The 26,877-nt window shown below is 57.8% G+C and overlaps 9 protein-coding genes across 9 annotated transcripts; 5 read left to right on the top strand and 4 right to left on the bottom strand.

Annotated features, from left to right (window-relative positions):
* Nucleotides 1-348: 348 nt before the first annotated feature.
* On the top strand, nucleotides 349-1,768 carry L226DRAFT_455801 (putative isomerase YbhE; the record flags this gene model as incomplete). Its single annotated transcript, XM_067675259.1, has 4 exons — nucleotides 349-506; nucleotides 592-742; nucleotides 821-970; nucleotides 1,157-1,768. 4 exons carry the CDS (start codon nucleotides 349-351, stop codon nucleotides 1,766-1,768), a joined length of 1,071 nt encoding a protein of 356 aa, XP_067539679.1.
* A 1,301-nt stretch (nucleotides 1,769-3,069) lies between these two features.
* Nucleotides 3,070-4,707, bottom strand: L226DRAFT_438573 (uncharacterized protein; the record flags this gene model as incomplete). The annotated part of the gene is made up of 3 exons (XM_067674793.1): nucleotides 3,070-3,528; nucleotides 3,750-3,884; nucleotides 4,138-4,707. Coding segments are annotated over 3 exons (1,164 nt in total), but the record flags the coding sequence as incomplete, so codon positions are not given.
* A 5,857-nt stretch (nucleotides 4,708-10,564) lies between these two features.
* On the top strand, nucleotides 10,565-11,966 carry L226DRAFT_240831 (uncharacterized protein). The gene is made up of 5 exons (XM_067673166.1): nucleotides 10,565-10,591; nucleotides 10,664-10,911; nucleotides 10,976-11,010; nucleotides 11,068-11,367; nucleotides 11,440-11,966. The coding sequence occupies exons 2-5, from the start codon at nucleotides 10,907-10,909 to the stop codon at nucleotides 11,751-11,753; spliced, it is 654 nt and encodes a 217-aa protein (XP_067539681.1). The 5' UTR covers nucleotides 10,565-10,591; nucleotides 10,664-10,906; the 3' UTR covers nucleotides 11,754-11,966.
* Nucleotides 11,967-11,992: 26 nt separating this feature from the next.
* L226DRAFT_594391 (uncharacterized protein) lies at nucleotides 11,993-16,443 on the bottom strand (the record flags this gene model as incomplete). The annotated part of the gene is made up of 23 exons (XM_067685629.1): nucleotides 11,993-12,233; nucleotides 12,284-12,315; nucleotides 12,372-12,492; nucleotides 12,557-12,660; nucleotides 12,715-12,809; nucleotides 12,861-13,117; nucleotides 13,171-13,366; nucleotides 13,428-13,449; nucleotides 13,508-13,633; nucleotides 13,687-13,891; nucleotides 13,948-13,968; nucleotides 14,037-14,135; nucleotides 14,189-14,221; nucleotides 14,277-14,577; nucleotides 14,630-14,666; nucleotides 14,719-14,778; nucleotides 14,832-14,976; nucleotides 15,027-15,174; nucleotides 15,227-15,405; nucleotides 15,469-15,591; nucleotides 15,640-15,995; nucleotides 16,041-16,062; nucleotides 16,112-16,443. 23 exons carry the CDS (start codon nucleotides 16,441-16,443, stop codon nucleotides 12,098-12,100), a joined length of 3,150 nt encoding a protein of 1,049 aa, XP_067539682.1. The 3' UTR covers nucleotides 11,993-12,097.
* A 173-nt stretch (nucleotides 16,444-16,616) lies between these two features.
* On the top strand, nucleotides 16,617-17,012 carry L226DRAFT_240846 (uncharacterized protein). The gene has a single exon (XM_067673167.1). It carries the CDS (start codon nucleotides 16,741-16,743, stop codon nucleotides 16,972-16,974), a length of 234 nt encoding a protein of 77 aa, XP_067539683.1. The 5' UTR covers nucleotides 16,617-16,740; the 3' UTR covers nucleotides 16,975-17,012.
* An 847-nt stretch (nucleotides 17,013-17,859) lies between these two features.
* On the bottom strand, nucleotides 17,860-18,795 carry L226DRAFT_609653 (uncharacterized protein). Its single transcript, XM_067686078.1, has 4 exons — nucleotides 18,568-18,795; nucleotides 18,446-18,505; nucleotides 18,303-18,376; nucleotides 17,860-18,231 (listed from the first exon to the last, which is right to left on the bottom strand). Exons 1-4 carry the CDS (start codon nucleotides 18,617-18,619, stop codon nucleotides 18,196-18,198), a joined length of 222 nt encoding a protein of 73 aa, XP_067539684.1. The 5' UTR covers nucleotides 18,620-18,795; the 3' UTR covers nucleotides 17,860-18,195.
* Nucleotides 18,796-19,272: 477 nt separating this feature from the next.
* On the top strand, nucleotides 19,273-20,282 carry L226DRAFT_530941 (40S ribosomal protein uS11). Its single transcript, XM_067679971.1, has 4 exons — nucleotides 19,273-19,349; nucleotides 19,450-19,615; nucleotides 19,674-19,930; nucleotides 19,990-20,282. Exons 1-4 carry the CDS (start codon nucleotides 19,347-19,349, stop codon nucleotides 20,014-20,016), a joined length of 453 nt encoding a protein of 150 aa, XP_067539685.1. The 5' UTR covers nucleotides 19,273-19,346; the 3' UTR covers nucleotides 20,017-20,282.
* Nucleotides 20,283-20,336: 54 nt separating this feature from the next.
* L226DRAFT_530942 (glycerol-3-phosphate-1-acyltransferase) lies at nucleotides 20,337-22,799 on the top strand. The gene is made up of 8 exons (XM_067679972.1): nucleotides 20,337-20,477; nucleotides 20,593-20,636; nucleotides 20,694-21,118; nucleotides 21,195-21,205; nucleotides 21,256-21,411; nucleotides 21,472-21,561; nucleotides 21,615-22,228; nucleotides 22,285-22,799. The coding sequence occupies exons 1-8, from the start codon at nucleotides 20,356-20,358 to the stop codon at nucleotides 22,650-22,652; spliced, it is 1,830 nt and encodes a 609-aa protein (XP_067539686.1). The 5' UTR covers nucleotides 20,337-20,355; the 3' UTR covers nucleotides 22,653-22,799.
* A 165-nt stretch (nucleotides 22,800-22,964) lies between these two features.
* On the bottom strand, nucleotides 22,965-26,876 carry L226DRAFT_240912 (uncharacterized protein). The gene is made up of 4 exons (XM_067673169.1): nucleotides 26,504-26,876; nucleotides 26,135-26,384; nucleotides 25,170-25,731; nucleotides 22,965-25,115 (listed from the first exon to the last, which is right to left on the bottom strand). The coding sequence occupies exons 1-4, from the start codon at nucleotides 26,614-26,616 to the stop codon at nucleotides 23,209-23,211; spliced, it is 2,832 nt and encodes a 943-aa protein (XP_067539687.1). The 5' UTR covers nucleotides 26,617-26,876; the 3' UTR covers nucleotides 22,965-23,208.
* Nucleotide 26,877: the final 1 nt, after the last annotated feature.

Here is a 26,877-nt window from a genome sequence, read left to right on the forward strand (position 1 = left end):
ATGTGTGGTAAGCTGTTCTCCACAGTCGCGCGATGATCTGGTGATGACCTTTGAGACCAGTTTCCTTGCGCAACGACCGAAGAAGCCGAGCATGGACAAAGCATCGTGATCACAATAGCGGTGAATGAGCGGGCCCCAGATATATAGTCGGCGGCGTCCACATGGGTACGTTCTTTGGTTTCCCCATTCTTACGACGAACCGCGCCCGCACAACCTGGTGTTGTGACCCCCCGACGACGACGACCGCATATAAGCTAGCACGAACCTAATAGCTCAACTCACTCATTTTTCACTGCCTGGAGCAACTTCGCGCCGCACACGCAACGACTCCCAACGGACAATACCACCATGGTCAACTTCACGATCCTTGCCGGCGGGTACTCATCTGCCATCGTGTCCTACCTCTTCAACTCGGATGCGAACGCGCTTTCCGTGCTTGGCCAGAACCCTAGTGGCGCGAATCCCTCGTGGATTGCCTTGCACCCGACGAACAAGAGCATCCTCTAGTGCGTCTGCAGCCGTTTCAGTTCCTCGCTCTCGATCTGACCCTCTCTGCCCCATCCTCGCCTGGCGCGCCACGCGTATCGATAGCGCGACAAATGAAAACACGGAGGGCGCCGTCCAGTCCTTCGTTGTGAAGTCGGATGGCCTGCTGACTGCCGCACTCGGTACAGTAAGCTCAGGCGGGAATGGTCCGGCATTCGCGATCCCGCTCTCGACTGGCGAGGTCGCCGCGATGAACGTACGTGGTCCCTCCTTCTCCTGTTTCATTTCCCTCGTATCTCATGACCACGGACACTCACGCGCCGCATACGCCCAGTTTGGTTCAGGAAATGGCGTGTTCGTTCCGACGGAGGAGGAACCGACAGCGTTCGTCTCGGGCTCGCCAGTCGTCACATTCCCCGCTACGGCGACCTCGCACCCGCACATGGCGCTCGAGGTCGGCTCGGAAGTCTTCGTCCCGGACCTGGTGAGTCCCAGTCACCCATATCGAGGCGGGCAGTAGCAGCGCCGCCTCTGCGTTTCGACCCATGTGTCTGACCCTGATCCTCTCTCCCTCGCGCCTGCTGCTCGCGTTCGCCTCCGGTCTTCCCATCTGGTCGCCACACTCCTCCTTGGCACCGTCCCATCGTGCGCTCTCAAACCATATCCACAGGGCGGCGACACGATCTGGCGGCTCGTGCAAGACGGCGCGCCGGGCAAGTACAAAATCCAGGGCCAGATCGACCAAGCCGCAGGTTCCGGCCCGCGCCACATCGTCGTGCGGGGCGACCAGCTGTACACGATCCACGAGGACGACTCGACGCTCACGCAGCAGACGATCCCGTCCGACCCCAGCGTGCACGCCGCGCCCGCGACCGCGAACTTCTCGGTCGTGCCCCCGGACGTGCCCGCGGGCGCGTCCATGTTCGCGGCGGAGCTGCTGCTCGCGGAGGCGAGCGCGCAGGCGGGGAGCAACTTCACGCAGCCGTTCCTGTACGCGTCGAACCGGAACCTGGGCACGCAGGACGCGCGCGGGGACGCGATTGCGATATATGCGGTCGAGCCCGAGCTCACGTTCGTCAAGCACGTCTTCACGGGGCTCGACCAGATCCGTGGGATGCAGCTCAGCGGGGGCAGCGAGAACGAGTTCCTCGTCGCCGCGGGCGTGGCGGGGAGCGCGGGCACAGTTGTGATGCGGCGCACGCAGGGCGGGGCGGACCTCGAGATCGTCGCGACGAACACGGATATCCCGACGCGCACGAGCTTTGTCTGGCTCGAGCAGTAGGAGACCGGAACTCGCTGGGTTCGGAGGTCGTGCCAGTGACTCGGTGAGTCCATGACGTGACTTTGCAGCTCTGGGCTGGCTGGTACCAGCCCTTGTCATGCACGGTGCTATTGTTTGTCGACCCGACGCGCGCGACTGCGCACGCTAACTTATAATGAACGTGGTGTATGGTGTATCTCTGCTACTGTATCCGGGCAATGCATTCCTTCTCGTCGTTCGTCCGTTCGTCGTGAAGATTCTCCGACAGAGTCCTGAGAGCCATCGTGCGCTGTTCTGGACTAGGCCAGCCCCAGATAACCCAGAGAACATCGCATTGCGGACTTGCTCGACGTCCTGCTGCGCTAGCACGATTACGGGTAAACGGGACAATTAAAGGAGAGCTCACCCGGGACTAGTACTCCGGGGAGAGACGTTCGCGTTCACGTTATCGTTAACGTTAACGTTACCATTGCACAAGTCACCACCACCACACCACCACCACCACCACCGAGAGAAGGAACCCTCCACTCTAAATGATGGGCGGCAGGCGGCGGGTGCTATTATGTATGTGGTGGGTATATCATTCACGCAGACAGCGGACAATTGTGAACGGGCGGGGTGGGAGAGAGCACCTATCTATATACTGTACTTGTACATTTTGTCATCATCTGACGGGTTGTGTCGTATCGTGCAAGGTCATTGGTCTATGTAGTCCATGGGATGAATAACGCTTAGCAAGCAAGAAAACGGGGGAGGGAAGAGGGGAGGAGAGGGCGGTATGTGCAAGCAAGATCATGGCAAGATGCAAGATGCAAGAAGGGTATTATAGTGCAAGTGAGGGCGCGAGAGAGAGCAGACAGCATTGCGAGGTCAGAGGCGGGGTATTAGCAACTATGTACGAGTAGTATACAGATGTACAGTTTGAGACCGAGTGTCATTGCCGTATATGAGAAAATGAGTATGAGAACCGTTGTCCGCTATGTCAGCTAGCCAAGCAAGGCAAGAAAGTCAAGTAAAGTCAAGTCGCCGGGGAGGAATCGGAATCCAATCAATTCAAGCCTCTCCCCCTTCTGTGTGTGCGCATATACACACACACAGACACCAAGATAACAAGAACTGCAGCGCTGTGACGTTCACGACGCGGTCATCCGCCGGGTGCCCGGCGCACCCCGCCGAGGAGGCTGCCCACCAACATACGGCGGCTGAGGCACCGCGGCAGCGGCGTGTGGGTGCATGGGCATGCGCGCCCCAGCATTTGTCTGATGGTGGTTGGCGTAGTACTGCGCAGAGTAGTGTGCGTTCACGTTCGCGGTCGCATGCGGGTGATGGTGGTAGTGCTGCTGCTGTTGCGGCGCGAGGACGTGTTGCGGGGGAAGACGATATAGCTGCTGCTGCTGCTGCTGGTACTGCATCCCAGAGCTCGCACTTGGAGCCAAAGCAGGAACTTGGGCGTACGCGAATGCAGATGGGCCAACCATCGTTCCCGGGGGACCTTGCACGTCCCTCGACGGACGGCGCACGGGCGGACACACGGGCGGAGGCACGTCGCGCTCGTACCCCCACGTCGCATAAGGCATCGGCGTACTGGGCGCACGGGCGCGGAACGTGGCACTTGCGTGCGCAGACGCGAGGTGCTGTGAAGGCGGGGGAGGGGGCGAGCCTGCGTAGAAGAGATCCATGAGACGCGGGTGCTTCTTGGCCTCCGCGACGAAGAGGTGCGCGAGGGAGTCGTTGAGCGCCGGGGTGAGCACGATCCGGATGAGCGCGGGGTTCTGTGCGATCTGTTCGAGGGAACGGGTCAGCGTCGGTTTCATGGTGACAGAGAAGGGTGAAGGAGAGACGAGACACGGAAGAGGGAAGCATGAAGTGCAGAGTCCAGGTTTCGATCGGACGGTGTGGTGAGCGAGGTGGCCACTTGACGGAAGAACAGAAAGAGAGACATCGGAAAGACACAGACAACAGAAGGGAAGGAAGGGGAGGAAGCAGAGAGAGAGAGACGCACATCGAGGAGGGTCGCGTTCCACACCGCGGGGAGTTCTGTGTAGAGTGTGTGGAGGCGCGGGGCAGCAGCGAGCGCCTTGACGAGCGCGGTTGCGGCGGGAGAGGGGCTCAGGCGGAAAGCGACGTTCACGGTTTCCTACGGGTCGCAGATAGAAGCCGTCAGTTACGTCAATCATGAGATGTCGAAGGCGGACGCGGTACAGACTGCTCCCGAGAAGACCTAGCGCAGCGATAGAAGTGCAGAAGCACTGTGTGACCAGCGTCCTCCCGCGTCCTCCGCGTCGCACGCGGGGTAGGACGGCGCCGGGCCAGGTCGTAGAGCACGGGGCGTGGAGCTCGCGCGAAGGGGACGGGAGTAGGGGGGAAGGCAGAGGAAGAAAGAGACTGACCAGCTTGTGCCAGCGCGCGACGGCCTTCGCGAGCTGCTCGAAGATGTAGATTGCGTTAGACTGCGTGAGATAGGCGTTCTTGCGGATGACAAGATGGCGGATAGAGCGGGTCTTCGTGAATGCCTCGCAGAAGTCAATGACGCCACGGTCGCGAGGGATCTCCCCGGCGGGGGCGGGAGGATGGGTAACAGCTCCGTTGTCGGCATTATCGACAGTGATGTCGAGTGTGTTTAGGTAGTGGCAGAGCGGGACGAGGTCGCGGAGGGCGGGGGAGGTTGCGTGGACATGGAGGCTCCGGATAGATGTGGCGAGGGAGGGGGTGTGTCTGAGCGCGCGGAGAAGGAGCTGGACGTGTCTTGGGGTACGGAGGACGGGATGGCGGTAGTGGATGGGCGTGCCGATACGCAACCAGGCGCGACATACGAGGAGGGGGGAGATGACTGTGGGATGGGCGGCAGGGGGCGTCTGGTAGAGATGCCACGAGGGGCGTGGTGAGAGATCTGGGGACTGGACGAGGACGAGGGCGAGGATGCGCTCAATGATCTCCTCAGGAACGTCTGCGAGCGTGAGGCTGGATTTTGTCCTGGGCATGGTGGGCGGCGGCGGTGGAAGAGACGCGGTGGAAGCAGGCGTGGCCGTTGGCTGGAGATGGGGAGGCAGGCGGCAGACGAAGGTGGGCAGATTTATGGGAAGAGTCGCTAGCGGGGTAGGAGAAGCGCGCGATGGTGTTTTATCCAAGGTGAGGAGGTGGAACCCGGGGAGCGGGATGCGCGCGCGCTTTTATAGAGACGAGGTAGGCGAAGAGGCGAATGCGAGCCTTGTGGGCAGCTCGGGGAGTGGGCAGGTGAGCTGTGCAGGCGACGGACGCGATGGCCAGGAGCGGGGACGGGGAGTGGATGGAATGGATGATGCGGTGAGTCTGAGGCTGTTGCAGTATTTGTGCAAGCATAATTGTCTGTCTGTTACGGTCACAGAGGATTGCGAGAAGAGACAAGCGAAGAGAATAGAGGACGACTGTGCCCCTTGCAACCTCTCACACGCTCAGCCGACGTCCCAGACCGCGCACCTTCCCTCGTCCGACCTCCTCAAACAACCTGCCATACCAGGAACCCGCGCCTCCCCGCCCCCTGCCAAATCAGGAAGTCATCTCGGCACTTATCGCCGATCCGCCGATGCAATCACCCTCTCTCCCGGCGGCATGCCCATATTGGGGCCGTGTACGAGAGGACGACCTCCCAACGCGGCCGCTGACGGCGGCTCTTCCACAAATCTTTCATCCTTCTGCCGTCCCTTCAATTCGCCTTGAATGAATGAATAAAATGGCGCCAACGCGAGTGCCCTCTTTCGTCCCGCGATCTGGCCCAGACCTCCCGCACTGCAAGAGGTCTAATCTGACAACCGCCGCGCCGCCGCACTGCATCGCACTCTGGTCTGAGACCACTCCTCCAATGGCATCCATCCCGTCCGAAGCCCCTGTTCAAGGACAAGCGCCACCCGCAAGCACCGTGCAGCGCCGCCGGCCACCTCGCCTGCGGCTGTGGTTCATCACAATTGCCATCAGCCCCCCATGCGAGACCTCGTCCGTCCAATTTCCAAGCTTCGGTCAGAACCCTCCCCATCGCTGATCCCAGTCTAGAAGCCCCGTAACTCTAAACTTTGTGGCAAGGACCAGTACTGCACACGACTCCGAGGTCGAGCTTTGCACCCAAAACCCAGGGCCTGAGCGGTTACAGTAGTTTGCGCGGAGAACGCTGCACGTCGAGGCTGGAACCCGACTGGAAACCACCTCCAGAGCCAGGATGGACGCCTCGCCCTACACGGACGCGCGCATCCGTACTCGAAGCTTGCATTCGCCGTAAGCTGAATGCAGATCACCACGTTATGCCCTCGTCACCGGCACCGGCTTTTGCAACTCTTGCTCGATAATCCGCGGTACGGCATCGGCCCAGCCACCAGCGTCCCCCGAGTGTCCCAACAAGGTGCCCCCGGGACAACAGGCGAACAACGTCAGTCCCCCGCCCCAGCGTCCCCCCAGCCGCGACCAGTGCCAGCCCATGCTCGATATGACAACAGCCAGCCATACCACCGTCCATCGCCGATCGAGCGACCTCCCACACACTACCTTGTGGGCCTACCCTTATGATACCATCGGCAAAACCACACACACCAACGCTAGTGCGGCTCTATTCAATGTGTGCGTCCTACGATGCACCACATCATACACTTCGTGCATTCCTGTCATGTTCGCTGACTCTGTCACTCCAGTCTCAGTCGTCCGGGCCTCCTTCCCTCCAAGTTCCACCAAGTTCCAACGCTAATGCTGTGTCTCTTCCAGCCGCAGCTCCCGGCGGACCACCCACATTCTCGGTCTCCTCGGCCTCTGCCCTTCGCTGCTTCCTTTTTCCGCCGTCTGCGAAGGCATGCAGCTTCCGACTTCGTCAGGTCTCCGTCGCGCGCTCGCCGCTGGTCCTTCCGACCCTTTCCCGCAGCGTGCATGCAAGGGCCGTTCCGGCTGTTCCTGCTCCTGTGACTTCATCCGCCGCGCGTTTTCAATCATCAAACAAGCTCGGAGAGTAATTGACTGCCGTTCGCGACTTCGTTGGACCTGGACCTGGACTAGGATCAGGACCAGGACACACAAGACTGTGACGGCGGGCCGCAATATTCGTGAACTCGTCGGACGCCTGTCCCGGGTAACCAACGGTGCGCCCATAACACGGCTTCTCGCAGCAGATCACGCATGAACATGCGCCATATACCATAATCCATGACAGGTTGTGTGCCCGTAACACGCAACTCGCCCGCGCAGAGACACGATCCACCTCGCGTGTCTCTTTCGCGTTTGGCCTCGACAGATGCCAATGGCATACGGCATGCCCCCCTCCCTCCGAATCGCGAATCGCAAACCTGTCGACGTCGTGCTCAACCACTGGCAGGCCGCGGTAGCAACTCCCGGGGATCAGAAGAAGTCGTTCTGACTGACCGTCTTCCTACTGCGGCAGCGCAAACCAGAGACAGTTTCCCCCAGGATCCTCACCCTGGATGTCCCCCCGTCCCCCGATATCTGATGGCCACGCTCGAGCACGCGGGGATCAAGATGCGCAGACTGACGATGCGACCTGATTCGAACACCACTCACCCACCCACCCACCCGGCGTGGCGGAATGTCAGTCACCCTGTGCCGAGGCTCCTCCCTCCATCGCCGTCCTTGCGCCCCTCACTGGCCGCAGCGCGTCCTCTTCGCCTCAGCCAGGCGCCCCAGACTCCGAGTCAGCATCTGTATCTTTTAGGCTTTTGTCACTGTACCGACGTCTTGGTGCCACTCTCTAGCTTCACGTCTCTCTTTGCATCGCCTCTATGGAGCACAGACACAAGATGCAAGAATATGCGCATATATGCGCTGATATGTCGGCGACGCCCGTATCCTCGTCTCGCAGCGTTTTGCAAGTACGCTATGCCCTTCTCCTGCCCCCTATCATGCCACGAATCACGAATTACGCTACGCACAGCTGCCATATTTCGAAGCCTCAGGCCTCGTGGCTGATGTTCCCCTCGACGCCGCCGACGTGCGATCTTCCATCTTCCTGTCATGAATGCTGCGAATGATTGGAAACCGACGACGACGACAAGCAAGTGGCAAGTGGCAAGTGGCAATTGACCGGCGACCGTGACGTGACCGGGCGCGGTACGAATCGACGATTGACCGCAATAGAGTTCCCGCCGGCATCCGTGTGCGCGTGTGCGTGGCGTGGCGTAGGCTATCAGCGAACCCTCTGAGTCGAAGTCTGACTGGGGCTCTGAAGACGTTGGCAGTGACTTGCGTCTTGCGAGTTGCGATCTTCCCGTCGAGCGGCCGCAGCTGCCGTACGCGTATGCACATAACATAATCCAAGAGTCTATCACTGTGGCCTGAGGTCGCGTCTGATTGGTCGCGGCCCAGCGTCCGACGTCGTCCATGTTGCAGCACACACACGCGACGATCGAAGTGCAGAAGTGCTTCCGCATCCCTGCGAGACTTGGAAGGCCTATGTCAGTGTGCTAGGCGTGCTAGTGGAGATTGCGGCCCTAATCTTGAAGAGGCAGTACCCCGCTTTCCAGGTGTTGACATCGGCGGGCCGCGGGCGGGACCGTCGCGCTCTCTATATGATAATCTGCGGCGGCAGCAGGGCCTCCCTCAAACTCTGAATCCGCGGCGGACGACGTTGCAGCGTACGCCCGGGCGCCACCCTTCGCCCCGAGCAACACGCAGGAATCCTCCAATGCATGATGATGCACATGCAGGGTCCCCTTTTGCTCCCGGACAAGAGCACGCTTTCGAATTCTGTTCGACTCCGTCGCCTCAACGTCACCTCCTCTTCTGACCTCTCCCACGCTATACTTATGTGTATACGAGTAGTCAGGTGTTTTCGAACCTAAGTTCGAACTTTGAACTTGAGTTCTGTTCAGCCAAGTTTCTGAATCTGACTATGCTCAGCAGAGGCCGCCCGGAGGCTCGGGGAGGACCCTTGCGCGGATCGCGGTGTTCTCAATTCTCCAGGACCAGAAGCCAGAAGCCCGACCTCATAAGTTCTAACTGACCTTGAACCTTGTACCTACGACTCGACACGGGGGAACGTCGCTCTGGAAACCTAGAACTTTTCGAAGCAGCTAACTCGTGCAAGGCTGCAGATTCCCGCTTCTTAGCCCTGAGGCCTGAACTCTGAAATTTTGCGCTCGAATTACGGAAACCTCGCCAGTGCGTGACTGAATGAATACGCGAACGTCGAAGTCCAGAAAACCCCGCATCTTCACGTTGGGTCGTCATCCGCGAACTCTGGAAGCTGCAGGGTGCCGTACGGGGAGGCCCATTAATCAACCCCATCAATATTGGCCCCAGGAACGGACTGCTGTAACGGAGGTACCGTGAGTAGTGCGTATGTACTCAATCATGTCGTGGCCCCCACCTCATATAGAACGGACATGTTATCTCCGCTGCGCCATGATCTCCGGGTTCGCCTTCCTTCTGACCTCTCCCTTCCAAAGTTCCAACCTTCCACACCCGGGAGCCCACGTATGTAAGTTCGCTCCTCCCCAGTGGCCCACTGCTCCCGCCTCCGTAGGTTTTCCCACTGACACATCTCGCGCGCCGCAGCGAAACAAACCATTCGCCATATACGGACGCGCATGCGTGGCCGAACGGCCGTTCCCGGATGCCACTCGCACTCGATCAGTTTTCCCCCGACCTGAGGAAGGCACAACTCCCCCGACTTGGAGCCTCTGGATTTCGAATGTGCCCTTCGCGACGACACGCGGGCGGCGTCGGGAGCTGTTAACAGTTACAACAGTTACAGTTAGAGCACGCATTGAGTACTCGAGTGCCCCAGCGACGGTCCTGCCAGTGCTGATTCTTGGTCCTCAGGTGCCGACAGCAGGTCCGTCGTCGCGTTTCGTGTCGACACGTTCGACAACGGACCGGGAGAGGGCCCGCGGGCAGAACCATGGAGTGGAAAATTGACTGGGACCTTCAGACTCTAGAAGCTCGCGGACATATGCTGGGAAGATGGGCGATAGGCCGACCCATGGGGCATATACCAAATCCGCCCCTGTGCTTAGTGGCTTCTCCAACTTCAAGCAAGCCTCGCGGCTGGCCACGTGCCGGGTGGGACGTGCTTCGCAGGGAAGTCCGCGCGAGCCTGAGTTTGCTAGGGGGTTCTTCGCGATCAATGGGACCCGGGAGGGAGGAGGGGCCTGCAAAGGCAACGTCCATTCGCTTTTCGAATCGGGTTCGAGACGATGAACGGTTAGAGCTGACTTCCACTAGTACTTCCGTGTGGCCAACCTTCAATGCAGGATGCCGAACTGTTGCTGCGCGGGACGGAGCGCGAGCCTGAAAGGTGCCTGGTCTGGACGCCGGGGGCGACCACGACGCGCCCCCCGTCGCGAGGGCGCGTTCGAGAATATGATGCGGTCAGTCGTTCCTCGCGGGTCCTTACTTTCGACGTAAACATTCATGATGTCGGTGCCCTCGTCCAGGACAAGGATTCAGCGCGTCGGGCGTCCCGTCCCGAGTAGGTACGGTCCGGGTTCGGCGTGACACCCGACGCGTCGAGGCGCGGGCGATAGGCGACGAGGATTGCAGACGGGATGGCAACGCGACGCCCGCTGTACCCACGCCCATGGACAGTGATGACGGCAGTGCGTCAGGTAAAGTCCGTGTCCCCGCCGTTGGGCTTAATGGAACGGTTCGGTGTTCGTTCGCACAGTGAGTCTGACACATCGCTGGGGACACCCTCGCGGTGCTGTTCTGCTCCGCTTCTCGGTTCTCAAGTTCTGATCCCAGCCTCAGAGTCAATATTCCAGCGTGTCAATGTGTTGCACGGGCTGCGGGTTGCGTTGCCTGCCAGTGGCTTCCGAGGCTCGAGAGACAATTGGATTGGCCGAGGAGGGATGCACCATGGGCCCGCTGTATGAATCTGTCAGTACGTGAGTCCGTGCAGGGTCCGTTTTCTCCGATGAAGCCTCCAGTGGTATTGAACTCTGATATCAGAGGCACCAAGTGGTCAACGTTTCAATAGGCCACAGACCACATCGGAGAGCGGCGGTACGACCTGCCCGAGCGAGGATCTACCTCTTTCCCCTGGTGGTCTCGCCTTCGAACCGCTACGCAACTCACAAATATCCGGTGCGGCGGTCGGCGCATTCGCAAGGTTAGGGGGTCGATGACGAGTAGGACTTGAGAGTTCCGAGTCTCGACGTCGACGACGGCAGACCCTGGAAATTTGGACGATCCATGCCGTACGTTGTACGTTTGTCCGAGCCATCCGGGAATATTAAATGTGTTCACTTGGACCTTATTTAGTCTTCTGCCAGGCCTGGCCTCAGGATGGATGAAGAGTGAGTTGGCGCATTCTTGGAGACTGGATCGTTCCCGACCTCACGTAGGCTACGCAGAGGCTACCCATCGTGACCACTGCACAGACTGTGCCGAACAGAGGCAGGCGGCATCGCGCCGTCCAACGGCATGGGTTACAGTGGATGGATTCGATCCAGGAACTCACCTCCCACATCCACGGCAGCGGCGCTCGCACCTACGCAACGGAGTCCGACTTCGGAGCAATTTTCGACCTTCCTTACCCCCATCGTCGACGGAGCTCCCGCAGGCGGCCGTCCGCGCTTCTCCAGCATTCTCGGACGCAGCACGGGTCTCGAAGGACGGTAATGAGCGTTCCAGAGACTCCAGAACACAACGCCGTACGTCATGCACCCGATTTGCTAGGCCGTCTGCCTCAGGTCCGACCACGGTTGACGAACACGGCCCCCCAGCGGGTAACGTTGATTTGGCGGGCCGCTGGCGCATGACGGCGTCTGCCTGTTCTTCGCTCCCTCGGCGACCAGCGACTCGAACGCGGAGCCACAGTCCATGCTCGACGTCAACTCTAAATGTAGGGACGCGTCGTGAGTCGTGCCGCGGAGGTGTAGAGGGTGGGCCTTGGACTGGAGCACCGAGGTCCACCTGGTATGCTCCAGCACGTCTCCGTGTCGTTCATGCTCAAGCTCAACCTTGGGGGCGCCAGCATCAGTCATGCATGACTTCACGTCAGGAACATAGTCCCACTGAGTCTGGGTGCCGAATCTGAACCATCGCAATGGATGCACTCGAGACGACGGCTGATACGCAAGCTCAAGACCGACTCTCCGGCAACGTCGGCATATTAGCAACCTCTGCATCCCGCTTCTCAACCGTACATACACCTCGATAGCTGGATAATAGACATGCTCTTCCGCTAGACACACTCTGAAACGGCGGGGAGGCAGGCAGACGTGACGATGCCAATTTGATGGGTCTATTGAGGCCGTTCGAGACGGCCGTGAGCTTCCGCCGTCCGGGGTGTGAACGATACGTGCTGATATATCGTTGGCTAGAACAACACGTGTAACTTGAGTGGCTATGACAATACGCTTGATGAACGCATGCCCGTCCTCAGTACCCAAAGACCGACTCGCCTTCCTTGAAGCCTAACTCCTGCAACCCGGGGAGCGCCCCCTTCTCGATCAGACCAGGAGGACCGCACAGCAATGTTCCTACAGCGTCGCCCGCCGGATGGAAGTGTTCCCTCCTAGGAGCTGTTAGCACGGTGACCGCTACAATGAACACAATGGGACATACATGATGTCCTTGTTGAGTCTGCCGATAATATACTATACACTCCGCAGTCAGCGAGCTGCGCTGTAGCCATGAGAGTCAGGTCATTCACCTTGAAGTTCTTGTCCTTCGGTTCGATGGAGAGGACGTGACAAAGCTTGAAGCGGTCCGGGTTTTCGTCCGCGTACTTCTGCAGTTCTTCTCGTAGTAGGATATCGTCGAAGCTCTTGTTGCTGGTAGCACAAGAATAGAGCAGGATCAGCGAATGTCTGCAACAACTACGGTGAATATGAATACCTGTCGAGGAGGGAGATACAGGTCTTGTCGTTCGGGTCTGACAGAACGGCGTGAATGAATTGCCAGTGCGGCGTGAGCCCGCTCCCGCCGGCGACGAGATTGACCTGGTTGGAGGTCAGCGACAAGGATGATAAAGGCTCGCATGTCGACTCTCTAACCTTGTCGAAGTGGTAGTGCTTGCCTTCGATGTCGAAGTCACCAGAGCCATTGTATGTGATCCCGCCAATAGGTCCACGGATGTCGATCTCTTCGCCTATTATCGAAGGTCAGTAAACCGATATCGGACGCCGCAATGCATGCTCACCATCATCCATGCAGTCAAGGTAATTCGAGAGCGTGCCGCCAGGAGGGAACGGAGCGCCTTCGGAGGGGTAGTACGTCTTTACCAGCAAATCAAATGTACCGTCTTCCTCGCTGGGTAGCATAGGTCTGGTCGGAGTGTAACTTCGTAAGACCGCTTGGTCCTTGAAGTGCACAGAGATTTGAACGTGACGGCCGATAGGAAGACCGAGTACGCCGTGGCTGCCATCGCTCTTGTTCGGCAACTTGAACGTGTAGAGTCTAAAACGGCATTGGCTAAGTTGCGTAGCACACCAAACATCGAAAGAGCGCACCTGGTGTCAGGAGAGACTTCCGAGCGCTTGACAAGTTTGGCTTGGGTGAAGACGTCCGGCTGCAACGCCATGCCTTTCCGCTCCTCCTTGACTTTGGCGAGTTCCTTTGCAGCGCGTACCGCGTCATCTTGCATGGCTTTGACACCATCTTCCGAGAGTTTCCCGATCAAGCACTCGTCCTTCTTGCCGTTGGCATCTGGCAGAAGAGTACCATCAGCGCAGGAAAAGCGGCCATGTCATGAGGAAACCGCTCATACACGCATCATGAATCCCCTTGTACTACGCTCGGCGTTAGAATGCACAAATGCTTGATATATACGGCACGCAAAGAGTTCACCTCGTTCGTGACGTCGACAGTAGCCTTCCCGGCATAAGGTAGGATCGCGTTTGCGCCGCCAGGATGCCATCCCAGCACGGACGTGACGTCGTAGACCTTATTGTCGAGAATAATCCACGCGTCGTCCTGACGTCCGGCATTAGTACAATTCGCAATCATTCCGCTCCCGCCGAACGAACTTGATTGTTATGCTTCGCTATTTCCTCAAGTGAGAAGGTCTTCAAATCGTCCGACTTGCTTTCCGTGTCTTCCTGCTCATCCTTGGGAGGCTCCATCCACCCGCCCTCATCATTACCTGGTGCCACGGGTTGCTGGAACTCTACGGCCGGGAAGGAGGTATTGGGGTCTTGCACGATCTTCGGACGCACGCGATACCAGCAGTTGCTGCATGACGGCGATCAGCGAACATGCAGAAGGACACGCTATGAACGGGTACCTACTTCATCATGCCCATCATGTTCCTACAGCGTGCGTACAGGCCAACGTTCAATTGAGAATACACGTACAATATACTAAGATGAGCACTCACCAGGTCATATGTTCCGGTTGATAATTCTTCTTGCAATCTTGCGCGCGGACGATGATTTCTTGTGCATCTACTAGCTCCCGTACTTTCACTTCACAACGCCTACGTCAAATTGCATGATGAGCTGGGAACCATGGGTCGGAGGAGAGACACACCAGAAGATCCATGCCCAGTACTTCTCGCCGTTTCTAGTGAATACCTCGTAAGCAATCGGCGCATATAGTTAAGGCGGTATACCCTCACCTCAAGGGAGCGTCTGTGAATCGACGGATGCACCACAGCCACGTTTTCCCTCCATCCAAGCTTAACTCAACGCGGTCTATGCGGTCTCCTCCGCCGTTGAAGGCATAGCCTTCGACTGTGTATGTACCATCCAAACTGCCCTTCTCCGCGAGCGAGATGCGCTCACCATGCTCTGGCTTGACGATCACGGATTGCAAGGCTTGCTCGTTGCAAGCAGTGCTCTCGTGGTGGAAGAATGGGCCAGCCAGGGGATGGTCGCGCGACTCAATGAAGGAGGGGACAACTCGATTGTCCCAAATATCTGCATGCAGAATCAGCTAGATATTATCATCGGTAGGAGGGACATGCCATACGGTAGTGTGAACGGTTCGGCTCCTTTGTGACCCAAAGCTAGATAGTAGCGTAAGCGATAGCAGCCACGCCGCATGCTGCTGCCACGTACCTTCCTCAACCACTTCACTTGTCGCCCACCCACATAGCCAGGAATGATGATACGCAAGGGCTGAAACGTGAGATGAGTGGCGATCGCAACGTTATATGGCCGCTGGAACATACATAGCCATGATCGGGGTGTAGGACCCGCCCATTTTGACCAAATACCAACATGACATCGTTCGCGGGGTTCATGGCATGCATGAGTGGGATGGACGTTGCATATGCTCCTTCGGATGGTTCGTCTGCGCCCTCGAAGTTCAGGTACCTGCACGCTCGCTATTAGAGCCTTGCTGACAAGTAACTCGAGGGCCATACCACCGCTCTTCATCGGGCTGGTCCTGTAACCCGGAAGCGAGCAGGATGTCGCGAACAAGGACGCCACGCCAGAGACATGTGGAGACGCTCGCGCCCGAGAAGTTGAATGCGGACGTCTTCTTGACCATATTCATCTCCTTCCGACGGTCTAGTATGACAATCTCAGCAAGCACAGTCAGACACATGAAACGCGCACGCACTTCCGTCGCACCCGAAAGTCACAGGTATCTCAATGATCTTGTAATCACCTGAGGCCAGCTCGTCCATCGTCCAGTCTTTAGGTATAGAGATGAGGCCTTCGGGTTCGGAAAATACGGAGAGCCTGTGCGTTTCCCAGCTTAGCTGGGGCACAGAGGCATGATTCCGCACGTAATGAAGCCTGTGCCAGCGAGCGCAAGTCAGGCGTATACAACGACGCGCATGCGACGCCGGGTGCACTCACTTAGTCGGCGTAATCAGACCAGCTCGGAACAGCTCAAAGAGGTTCGCTTCCGCATTCAAGGGGTGCTTGCCGGTCAAGCGGAGCAAGCCCGATGAGCGTGGGATCCAAGAGTCGGGAGTGCTCCTGCGGGAAAGTTTAGATACACTCAAGCAGGAAGGAACCGAAGCTCACTGATCGTCGATGCTGAGCCTGCTCTCCAGCTGCTGGAGAGCGTCGCTATCGAGTGACTTGAGGTCGTCCTTTGGTTCTGCTGGGTTGTTTTTGAACGACTCGACCATATGCATCTCAGCAAGGAGCTGATCAAGGAACGCCCGTTGCTCTTCGGGGAGTTCAGGACCTTCGCTCTGTTTCCTCTGGTCATCGTCCCCTTTCTTCTCGTCCACATTCTCCTTGTCTGCGCCGCGTTCCGTACACTCGTCACTGGCTTCCGCCTTATATGTTTTGCCGTCTTTCTCCTTGCCTGGCCAGTCCTGCTCCTTGATCTCGCTTTCCGCCACCGGGAGGACGTATCGCGCAAAAGCATGATTCTGCGTATATCAGCACACATATAAGGACAGGGCCCGACTACGCACCATTGGGTGGAGAATTTTGTAACTAGCGGCGGAATGAGCAAATAAGTGAAGAGGGCCGCAAAGGAACGCACTCTGGTGAGGACTTCTTTACGTCGCGCACGCTCACGCACGAAGTCCCAGCTTGGAGTCTCTCCCGCCAATTGCTAGAGACGTCTTCTCTCCGCTCAACGTGTCCGTTAGCACGAGGCTCTTCGCCGCCGCCGTCAGGCTCGTAGACACCGTTCGTGCCCGCTTTCCTATTCTTCTCGCCGTACTGGTCTACGACGCCAAGCGGGCGGTGGCGTTCCAGAACGTTGCGCCCATCCGCCTCCACTGCGGCATCGTAGACATCCGGCGCCGCGAGTCGAATGTTGTGGTTTCGAGGCCATGGCTCTGACAACGAGTCCTTCGTCCAGGCAGGCATACTTAGAGGATAGGTGGCGGGACGTGGTAGAACAGGAAGCGGAGGCACTGTGAAGGGTTCCGTATGGACGTCAGAAAGTTATAAATCTCAGCATGACAGGATGTGACGTACTTGCCGAATTCAGACTGGTAGGCCACAACTGGGAATAAAAGCAGCATCCCGCCTCGTCCGCGTCATGCATCATATACAGTTCTCTATGTATCTATTTACCTAGAAAGCATGGGGTACTGAGCGGAGTCTTTCGCGACCTACACCGCTAGCAAGAGCCTTGTCCTAAGGGATCCAGACTTACTGAGCATGACATGCCGGAAAAGATGCGAGAATGCGAGTTGGTCCAAGGTCTTGGATCGGAGCAGACAATTCCGCTGGTCATCGCATCGCGAGGGAGATCCTGGATGGTGGCCCATCGGAGGTTCTACTGGGAGCCTAGTATGCGGTGGCATGAGTACTTCATGCGCGTGTCAAACCCATAGGAGCACCAGATACGACAGAGACCACCGGACGAGCGACTTGGTTGCAAGGATGTATTGAGGGACTGTACGCTGAGCGTGGTGCCAGCAAAGTGCCAGTGGTAGCGGTAAGTACTTACTGGCTGCCAGTGGTAAACGCACGTCGCACGCGTCCCCGGGCCGATATCTCCGCCTCCCCGACTCCCCGAGCGCCGAGTTCGCGAGTCCTTATTCTCTTGTTGTAACAAAGTTCTACCTTCCTCCAGAGATAAACGACCCCAAGGGCGGATGAACTCCCCATACCTACCTGGATCGCCCGAAGCCAATTCAATCCATACTCCGAACACGGTGCTTGGCACGCACCTTTTCCCCTTTGCGGTGCGGTGTTACTATGTATCCCATTGCATGGTGGCAGGAGACATCCGTTGACACGTGTGTAGATGTTTAGAACATGAAGACAGCTCTAACCCTCCGCTTCTCATTCGCAGTGCGAAGGTCCTTGACTAGGTATGCCCTGTCCGGCGGCGATACCTTGGCATTCGAGTCTCTTGGTTCTTCCCTGCCCCCGTCAATACCTGCTGCCTGATGCTACGTGCCGTACGTGCTACCTCCCAGTCGAAACGTCTCTAGCGTCCCTTTCGTTAAGCACTGGAAGCAGCTACATCCTCGCATGCTATTTATGCTGTGGTTCGTCGCGCCACCGGTGGGTACATCTTGGTGTTTATAACTGACAATGAAGTACGCTCAAAGCTCGGGCTAGTCATCCGTTATCTGTGCGTGACAGGAGATAGGAATCGTAGAGGCTCAAGACATCCCTTGCGGCGGAACTCTCCGTCGTGTTCGGTGCAGCCAATTCTGAGCCTGCGAGATAATACGGGGCTGTATGATGATCGCGGCCAGTACGCTGAAGTGGCTCCGTTGCCCTCGTCCGCGTCTGGAATGGGCATCGTGGACAAGGCAGTCAGCTGGTAAGTAGGTTGATTCAAATTTACTGTATGTAGCAGCACTGAGGGATATGGTTTGCACGAGCGCTGCCGAACAATCGATCCTCCCATGCGTAGACGACTGTCCTTTCCCATGCATATAGCTAGACGGCCACTTCGGTCGTCCGCTCCTCTTCCGCGCCATGCGCTTCTATCCTACAGTGCATCCGAGGCGAAAGCTTATACATTGCGCACGCACGACGACCCCTGCCGCACGCCAGTCGCTCTGCACGATATGGATACAACTCCGATATTCCCTCGATATCATACAGCAATGTGATGGTACACCGTATTCAATACAACGTGCTCCATTGCCCGTCTCACGCCTTGGTGGTGTGGGCGGCGTCGTGGGGAGGCTGTAAGGCGGCGCGCGAGATCTCTTATGAGAGACCGGTGGAGACTCCAGATACGTCAAGCCAGGACTCACAGGAGAGGTAATGTCGAGGACGCGAGCGAGTGCGTTGAACTCGTCAGTGGTGGGGGTAGACTTGCCGGTGCAGACTTCATGGAAGTGGAGTGACAGGTTGTGTCAGCCGAATATAACAATGGAGGAAGGGCCATGGTGCGTACTGTCGACGACGTGCGACTCAGGCTTGCCGATCTTCTCGGCGATCTGACCGTAGGAGAGACCTAGAGAGGAGCACGCACGCTTCAGCACATGCACGACAATCATAGCTACAAAATAGACGTACCCTTCTTCTCCTTCGCAGCAGCGAGGGCAGCGCACTGGGGGTTGGGGGCCATGATGCTTAAACTCGAGGATGGAGAGTGGTGGTGGTCAACAGACTACCGTTTCCCGCACCCCGTTAGAGGATTATATATAGGGAAACTGGGTGGATCATGGGAGACATGACCATACCTGCCTGTCGCCGCCTGTCCCGCTCAGGATCAGATTACCGATTGTTATCGACTATAATCTTATCGCAACACTGCTCAATGTGGAGGCCTTCTGCCTTTTCAAGAGGCCCAGAAGCCGTTGTAAGACCGACTGGTCGCACATGGAAGCGTCGAGGAGACGGCCAAGAAAGCGAACGGACGGTTGCCGGTAGGCGCCAATAACGTCATTGCTGAGAGCAACCTCCAGATGGCTGGGTAGTGTTGCCGGTGCCTATGGGACCGCTCTTGGGAAGTGCCTCAACCCCTGGCCGTTACAGTCGTGAGTAATATACACCTAAATAACAGAGTACACTGTCTGTGAGCGATCAGACTGGACGATTAGGTCGGAAGACGGATGTACCAGCTGAATTCGTAACGGTACTTACCAGTATGTAGTGGGCAGCGTGAACCTCAGCCTGGTCTACTTGAGAACGCGTCGCGTACGCCACGTGGACCGCGCTAATAGGCCACACGTGACTGACTTTTCCCTAGCGCTCGTAGCTAGAAATCTTGTCGATCTGTGCTGCTGTGTGCACTTCGTCCCCGTCAACGTCTTCAAGCCCCTTCCCTCAAGACATCCGACGAGCTAGACATCATGGTGAGTGTCCATACAGACTGATAGGCTGCAATGGGAATGGGTGTTAGACGGTGGAAAGGACGTTATTGGGATGGATGGACTGACGAGACTCCGGATGTAGCCCCCCAAGAAGGTCAAGACCGCTCAGGCCGAGCCCACTGCCCTCGGTCCTCAGGTTGCTGAGGGCGAGCTCGTTTTCGGTGTCGCTCACATCTACGCTTCCTTCAATGACACTTTTGTCCATGTCACCGATCTCTCCGGCAAGGAGACCATCTCTCGTGTCACTGGTGCGTTAAATTCAGTCCTGGAATCAAGCATCCGTGGCTAAGATTTCGCGCCATGTAGGTGGCATGAAGGTCAAGGCTGACCGTGACGAGTCTTCTCCGTACGCGGCCATGCTTGCTGCTCAGGACGTTGCCGCGCGCTGCCGCGAGGTTGGCATTACTGCCCTCCACATCAAGCTCCGTGCTACTGGTGGTACTGGCACCAAGACCCCCGGTCCTGGTGCTCAGAGCGCTCTCCGTGCTCTTGCTCGCTCGGGCATGCGCATTGGTCGTATCGAGGACGTGACCCCCATCCCCACCGACTCGACCCGCCGCAAGGTAAGCCTTACCCGAATCATCCCTTCGTGGTCCATATACTAAGCATGTGTCCTCTCCAGGGTGGTCGTCGTGGTCGTCGTCTGTGATTGCCATATCACAGTGCACACAAAACATCATCTCCCGGATCGCTGCTACTATGTATCGCTGTTGTACATGCTAGTTGCCCGTGTGGAATGATCAGAGGTCGCTGCTCGACGCGCATCAGGTTCTTTGGCTCTTGCAAAGACCTGCCCCGTGGTCGATGCCCATGCTTCTCGCAGATACTATGTTGGCCTGTCTCGAGTGTGCGATATACTGTATGAATATGTTTCACATCCAGCTGCTTTGACGCGCACATCGGATCAGTAACGTGGGTGCAGAACACGCCTGTGGCTGCAAGGAACGCGCGGTTATCTTGACCTGTTCCCCATGACCATCTGTTGAACATGCCCGAACTGAAGCTCGTGTACCGTGGTTTGCGCCAGATCTCGGACTGGGCCCTGCGTTTCTACTCAGACGTCGACGTCCATGGGCAGGAGAATGTGCCCGCAGACGGACCGCTCATCATGTGCGTCTACTACGTTGCTGTCAACCACATCCCAGCTCTTTCCAAGGCTCGATAATTTGCTGGCTTTCTGTGGCGTTCGGGAGCAACTAGAAGTCTAATGTCGCGCGTTGAACAGTGCAGCATGTCATCATAATGAGATTTTGGACATAGCGACGCTTTGTGAGTACCATCCTGCTCTGAATGTCCATGTATGCGCTCATAACACGCGCCCCGAAGCCGTCACAATACCCCACCGTCGCCCCGTATGCTTCTGGGCCAAGTCAACGCTCTTCAAAAACCCAGTGGTGGGTGCGATCCTCAGTTCTTCGGGTAGCATCCCCGTCGCGCGCAACCCGAACAGCACCCCCGTACCCACTGAACAACCCGGCGGTGCCGGTCCTGCGCTGTCCCAATCTGCCGTCAACGAGGCGTTGTTCCGCGAGACGTTCAAGGCGCTCGAACGGGAGGAGGTCATCGGTGTCTTCCCAGAGGGCTCAAGCCACTCCGAACCGAGTCTCGCGCAAGTCAAGGATGGAGCGAGTAGGGCCGCGCTGGAGTATGTGAAGTGGGCGAGCGAGCGGAACGGGAAGCAGACTGAAAAGAGGTTACTGGTGGTGCCTGTGGGTATTGTGTACACGGACAAGTCGCAGTATCAGAGCAAGGTGAGTGTTTGCGTCCTCCCTAACGGTGCTAGTGCGACGGATTTGAGTGTGGCGCGGATGTTGACGTATCGTGCAGGTTTGTGTATGGTCAGTCGATGTATGCGTCTCTCTGCGTATGTTTTCTGACAGCCTAGTAGGTGGGGCAAGCCGATCGATGTTGAGGCTTTCGCTGCGGAGATAATTACGCAGGACGCGGATGGAAAGCTGCAGGTTGACTCTCGTGAGGTCATCAGAGCACTAAGCGCAGAGATCGAGAAGCGGATTCTTGGTCTGACAATCAACGCACCAGACTGGTGAGTGATCGCTGATGTATGCATGTGCACATAGCCTGTGGTAACTTTCAAGTGATTCAGGGACACATTATATGCTACTCGAATGGCGCGAGATATCCTGTGGGCAGAGGAAGAATTGTCTTCTTTGTACTTCATCTTGATCTCGCAGAAGTACGTTCACGTCACCGTACATACTCAAGGCAGTGGCTGACTTCTCTTGGCAGCTTGGTACACCAGTTCACCGACCCGAATGCCCCGTCCTCTAGAGACAAAGCTCGCCAGTCCCTCCTCAAGTACTATTCCCTCCTGCACTACTCCAACATCTCACATTCCGCTCTCAACTCCGTCCTCCCCACACCTTCTTCCGCCTCTGCAGTTGCGCAGCCAACCCGCCTACGCGCCTTTGGTATCGTTGTTCGCCAGCTCCTTCTTACTGTGCTGCATCCGCGATTCGTGCTCTTCTTCCCGACATTCGTCTTGCATGTCCCAGCGTACGTCGCTGGCGCTCTCGCGGGCCGTCTCCTGGGGAAGCCAACGGAAGAGGAGACTCCCGCGCAATTCAAAGCCATCTTCGGCGGACTGGCGGCGACTGCTGCATATGGTGCGGTTACTCGTGTGATCGTCCGCGGGCTCGTGGCGGATTCAGTCGGGATGCTAGCCAAGGTCAAAGTGCCGCACTTCGCCATTCCTGCACTGCGAGGTCTCTGGGCTGCGGGGCGTTGGTTGTTCGACGGCGAGAATGACTTCTCTGGCAAGGCGCGAGCTGCGGTGGGAGCCTTCGGTATCTTCTATGCTGCGAGCTATGTGCTATCGCACTGGCATAACTACTGGGTGGGATGTGAGTATGTCAGTGCTTCGATTCCGGTAATTTACGCTAATATACCCGACTCGCAGCGAACTACAGGCAGTTCAAGCATCTCTTGACCTCGCTTAAGCTGTTCTTTGGCATCCTGGCTCCCAGGTCTGTGGCATTGAGCGGTGCCAACTTGGCACCATACACTAAGCCATACGTCCCACCCCCAAACCCGTACATCAAACGTCGTGAAGGCACCACGGAGCCCAAGCCCACACCTCGCGTACCAACTGTCTCGTCGGTGAGGCTCATCCGCCCTTTGCTGGATGCCCGCGCGGAGGCCACGCGCAACATGTGGTCGTTCATGGTCGATTCGAAGTACCTGCATGGGCTCGTGAGCGCGCGGATGAAGGGCGAGGCGTGGATGCAGGTCGGGCCAGCAAAGCGACACAAGTATGAGTTCAAATAATATCATGATACACCATCCACCATCCGGACGTGGAACGGTGGGTGGATGGATCTTGAGTATTTGGCTCATCGTACGTATATATGTACATGCGCATATGCAATCGTAATAATCGTGGTCAAATGATATCGTACGCGGAACGTGATGATATGAACATAATAAACGTAAGGCAGCGAGACGGGGCGTGCGACGTGCCAGGATAGCGTACTCTTGGGATGCCGAGACGGACTAGGTATGCATGGACATTACAGGCGAACAGGGGGTAGACGACTCCGGGGATTACAACTGCTACAAGGGATGGGTATGTACGGCAACAACAACAGTAACGGGAGCGAGGCATCGACTACAACGACATCCACTAGGTCTATAGAGTGCGCGACAAGGAACATGAGAGCCAAGACGATGATGGGATAGCAAGAAAACGTAGCACCAGAAATGAGACGACAACAGATGAGGTGATAATAAAAATCAAGAGAATAGAGTGATGAAGGAGCGACATGGGAAAGATATCAAAAAATAATGGTACAGATACTTTGTGGATTTGCTGATACGGAGGCCTTCAATGTCCGCTCCTTCCGTTCCAAGCGGCACCGAAGAGGCCCGAGCGGCGGCCATTGACGGGGCGCGGGGCGTGAATACCAGCCGCCTCTTCGCCGGTCCCAGTGACCGCGGAGGAGGTGCTTGGAGCTTCAAAGGTGAGCCCAAGTGAGCCGGAACTTGCAGGGCCGCTTCCGAGGCCCTCCATAGCACGGGGAATAGACTCGTGGCTCTTCTGAGACCTCGAATCCGAACTGTAGTGGCTGCGAGAGGAGCTGTATGGCTGTGTGTCGGAGGGTACTGTAGTCCAGGCCGCCGGCTCAGGTTCACGCTCGCGGAAACTGTCAAGGGCAGAAGCTGTGGAGCTCCTGCGGGGACGGTGTTGGTAATCACCAGACCTGTGCGAGCTCGATGTGTGAGCACTCTGGCCACTTTGAGTGCTGTGGTGACTACGAGAGCTGTATGCGCTCTCGGCTTGTGAGCGGGAAGACGCGCCACTCCGAGGCCGCGACTGTGCGGGAGGAGACGGGTCTGGCGGAGAGGGATCGCCCGAAGCGTGCCTGCTCGCGTAGTTGGTGCCAGGTCGGGAGGTGTAGAGCGTGAGGCCAGTCCGCGGCCCAACCATGTTTTCTCCCTCGTCTCCGGAGATAGACTGGTGGCGTGAGTGGCGGGTTGAGGGGCGTGAGCTGTGACGCGACTCCGGCTGCCTCTCCTGAGAATCCGCGAGCTGCATCAAGGACCGGTTCACCTCCTGGAGGTCCTGCAAGCTCGAAACGACCCGCGAGCTTCCAGCACTGGGGTTGAGCGTAAGGCCCGAGGCCTGTGGGTGTTCCGCGCGACCAGGCACGGACACGCTGTCTCCGAATAGTGACGTGCCTTGCCTGGGAGTCATCATATCGGTGAGAACGACAGGGCCGCCGTTGAGATCGCCCACGGGGAGCTGCTCAAGCGACTCCGTCGGACGGGACTGTGCAGGAGGGAAGCCGCGGAGGTTGAGATCATTCAAACTCGTGGATGACCTAGTCGGGATGCTACCCCAGGATGATGCTGGGGAAGGTTGACCGATGGACTCGTCCGACACTCGACCTGCTGTCGAGCGTCCCACGGTGGGAAGAGAGGTAAGGTTCAGCCCTAGATCGTCGCCCTGGCTGCGAATTGATCTACCGGAGCGGGAAGCTTGGGTAGCAGGCTCAAGCATGTTCATGTTGCTGAGAGAGACGTTCGAGCTCGACGCAGAGGATGCATTCATGCGGCCTGAGGAAGCGGGGTCCCGGAAGAGCGTGGACACAGCGGTGGATGCGCCAGGCAAAGGATCGTAATGTCCGCTTTGGCTGACGCTCGGCCCAGCAACAGAGACTTGGGGGATGCCGCTGAGCTGCAACGGGTTCGCTTGCGGTGGTGCACGGTCGCCATCATCCACCTGTGAGGGCTCCTTCGCAATCACATAGAAGCGACTGCGATCGTAACCCCTAGGTCGGATAGGGAGCTGAGCAGCTTGACTCTCCGCAATCCAGAAAATGCCGCCGACACTGGGTAGGTTCGCAGCAACATAGCCTTCGGTGTGAGCAGGGCGGATGTCCCACTGTACTCGATTCAGGTCTAACGGAAGGGGTTCCCTGCTTGGCTGCGCAGGGGTCTGCGGCACAGCGAACCCGGGCGGTGGCGGAGGGATGACGGGCGGGGGTGCTGAGGGTCCAGCAGAAGGGCCTTGAATAGGACGGGACGAACTGCCCTGCTGGAACTGGGGAAGAGACTCAAGCGGCACTTCGGTGGGGAGAATCACATGGGGCACGTCCGGATTGCCGATCCAGACACACGGCGAAGTGTCCTTCGGTGCGTACCGTTGGAGATGGGGAGGGAAATACGACTCTCCCGGCGCAAGAGTTTGCGGGGCGGGAACCGAGACGAGCGGGGGGCGGGGCGTGGCATCTGAGTTTCCATCGGTCAGACGTCGCGGGATGACCTTCTGGGAAGGGGGCGCACCAGGCACGACAAGGTGAGGACGCTTGGTCCTCTCTTGACGCAGCTGCTCCCCGTCGGCGGTGATCACGTACTTCGAGCGGGGATCGCGATCTCTCGGCGGAGCAGGACCGTCGAAGTGGACTGAAGCCGCACGTGCTCGTGAACTCCCCGAGCTGCTCCGAGATTGAGTAGTAGGCGCAGCATTTACAACCACGGGCACAGGTCCCAAACCAAGCTGCTGAGGGAGTCCGGGTTGCGACGAATGCACACCAGGAGTGGCGTGCTCGCGGGTGAGATTGGTAACGAGCGGAATGAGCTCCGGTGGGCGCGGAAGTGGGTTCGGCAGGGTCGTATAACGATCGAGTTCCGCGCGCATACGAGCATTCTCTTGGGTAAGTTGATCCACGCGCTGCAATAAGCCGGTCTCGACCGCGTTGTTCAGGTCCGAATCATGCTGGTTGACCTCGGCATGACGTCGGGACTGGGCTCGGAGTTCTCTGATAGTGTTTCGGTCGGCAATTCTCTGCATAATCATATCCTTGTATTGGTGGAGAGCACGAATCGCGTTTTGGAGGGCGAGATGCTGGTGAGGAACGCCAAACGAAGTCAGTCACCATCTGCCAAAACACGGTATAGTCTAGTCCAACGAGCTCAGAGCCTGTCGCTCTGGCCATGTAACAGAGGCCGGGCGATCCCAACGGTCCTGCTACTTGTGCCTTGACCAATTAGCAGCTTTTCCCATGTCATCTCGCTGGAGGACCGTCGACATTCCGACCACGCGAAGATGCAACAGTAACCGTCGGACCTCCAGCAGCAGCGACAGATGCAGGAGGCTCGGCGTCCGCAAAGACCGTGCATCGAGATCACCCCAATCTCGCTCACGCACTTGCGAGGCAGATGAACCACGGTGACCAGGAGCCGTGGGACGCTCGGGAATATAGTCGTGTGCTCTAGGTTGTGACGACCGCAACAGGAATTGCACTCACCGTACTGCCCGGGTTGAGTCCCAGGAACTGCGCGACCTCGACCTGGAGCTGGTTGATGTCCTCCTGCTCCGCGTCCTCCGCAAAGAGCAATCCCACACGCCTCAACAGGTCGTCCTCCTCCGCCAGGTGCCCGGAATTCGCGGCACTGGCCTCTCCAGGAGCCCTGTCAACGTGCAGTTTCTTGATGCGCTCCGGGTTGAACGCTTTGCGGCACATGGGACAGTTGCTTGGGTGTGTAGACCTCAGACAGCTGCACGACGCGATATAAATCACGAAAAAATTGTGCATGAGGTTGGTTAGCCATCAGTATATTAGGGTCCCGCTCCACCTCGGAATAAGATTGGGGCGGAAGTGGATGTGGATACGCACTCATAGCAGAAGATGTGTCCGCACTGGATCGCGTGGGGGGTTTTTGCGGGTAAGGACCAGGTGTACGGGTCCAGGCAGACGTCGCATTGGGAAGACGGGTGCACGACGAGCATCGCGGCTCTCTCGCCGTAGACGGCCGAGGCGGCGTCGAAGAGACTTTTGTGTTTTGTGAGGAGCAGGAGATGGTGGGATGGGAAAAGAGGTGGGTGTATGCGGATTTTGGCCGTGTCGTTGTGTGATGGCCTTGACTCCCACTGCCGCCCGCATTTGGCAAGTGCAGCGCCCCTGCTCTGCCTCCGCGCGGCCCGCCCGAGTCCAACGAATCAACCAGCCTCGGATTCACGCGACTGATGCAAACCAAGAACTGTTGTTCT

The sequence above is a fragment of the Lentinus tigrinus genome, assembly GCF_003813185.1.
Source record: "Lentinus tigrinus ALCF2SS1-7 unplaced genomic scaffold L226scaffold_4, whole genome shotgun sequence".
NCBI lineage: Eukaryota > Fungi > Basidiomycota > Agaricomycetes > Polyporales > Polyporaceae > Lentinus > Lentinus tigrinus.

Bases quoted from the DNA above. Each gene is read 5' to 3' on its own strand.
- L226DRAFT_240831 (XM_067673166.1), top strand. The intron at 11,011-11,067 runs GTGAGTTGGCGC...TAGGCTACGCAG, and splicing joins GGCCTCAGGATGGATGAAGA to AGGCTACCCATCGTGACCAC. The intron at 11,368-11,439 runs GTACGTCATGCA...ACGGCCCCCCAG, and splicing joins AGACTCCAGAACACAACGCC to CGGGTAACGTTGATTTGGCG.
- L226DRAFT_240846 (XM_067673167.1), top strand. From the start codon at position 16,741: ATGACATGCCGGAAAAGATGCGAGAATGCGAGTTGGTCCAAGGTCTTG.
- L226DRAFT_609653 (XM_067686078.1), bottom strand. From the start codon at position 18,619: ATGGCCCCCAACCCCCAGTGCGCTGCCCTCGCTGCTGCGAAGGAGAAG. The intron at 18,506-18,567 runs GTACGTCTATTT...GCTCCTCTCTAG, and splicing joins TGCTGCGAAGGAGAAGAAGG to GTCTCTCCTACGGTCAGATC. The intron at 18,377-18,445 runs GTACGCACCATG...ACTTCCATGAAG, and splicing joins TGAGTCGCACGTCGTCGACA to TCTGCACCGGCAAGTCTACC.
- L226DRAFT_530941 (XM_067679971.1), top strand. The intron at 19,616-19,673 runs GTGCGTTAAATT...CGCGCCATGTAG, and splicing joins GACCATCTCTCGTGTCACTG to GTGGCATGAAGGTCAAGGCT. The intron at 19,931-19,989 runs GTAAGCCTTACC...TGTCCTCTCCAG, and splicing joins CCGACTCGACCCGCCGCAAG to GGTGGTCGTCGTGGTCGTCG.
- L226DRAFT_530942 (XM_067679972.1), top strand. From the start codon at position 20,356: ATGCCCGAACTGAAGCTCGTGTACCGTGGTTTGCGCCAGATCTCGGAC. The intron at 20,637-20,693 runs GTGAGTACCATC...CGCGCCCCGAAG, and splicing joins TTTGGACATAGCGACGCTTT to CCGTCACAATACCCCACCGT. The intron at 22,229-22,284 runs GTGAGTATGTCA...CCCGACTCGCAG, and splicing joins GCATAACTACTGGGTGGGAT to CGAACTACAGGCAGTTCAAG.
- L226DRAFT_240912 (XM_067673169.1), bottom strand. From the start codon at position 26,616: ATGCTCGTCGTGCACCCGTCTTCCCAATGCGACGTCTGCCTGGACCCG. The intron at 26,385-26,503 runs GTGCGTATCCAC...CGCGTCGTGCAG, and splicing joins GGACACATCTTCTGCTATGA to CTGTCTGAGGTCTACACACC. The intron at 25,116-25,169 runs GTGCGCCCCCTT...ATGGAAACTCAG, and splicing joins TCCTCACCTTGTCGTGCCTG to ATGCCACGCCCCGCCCCCCG.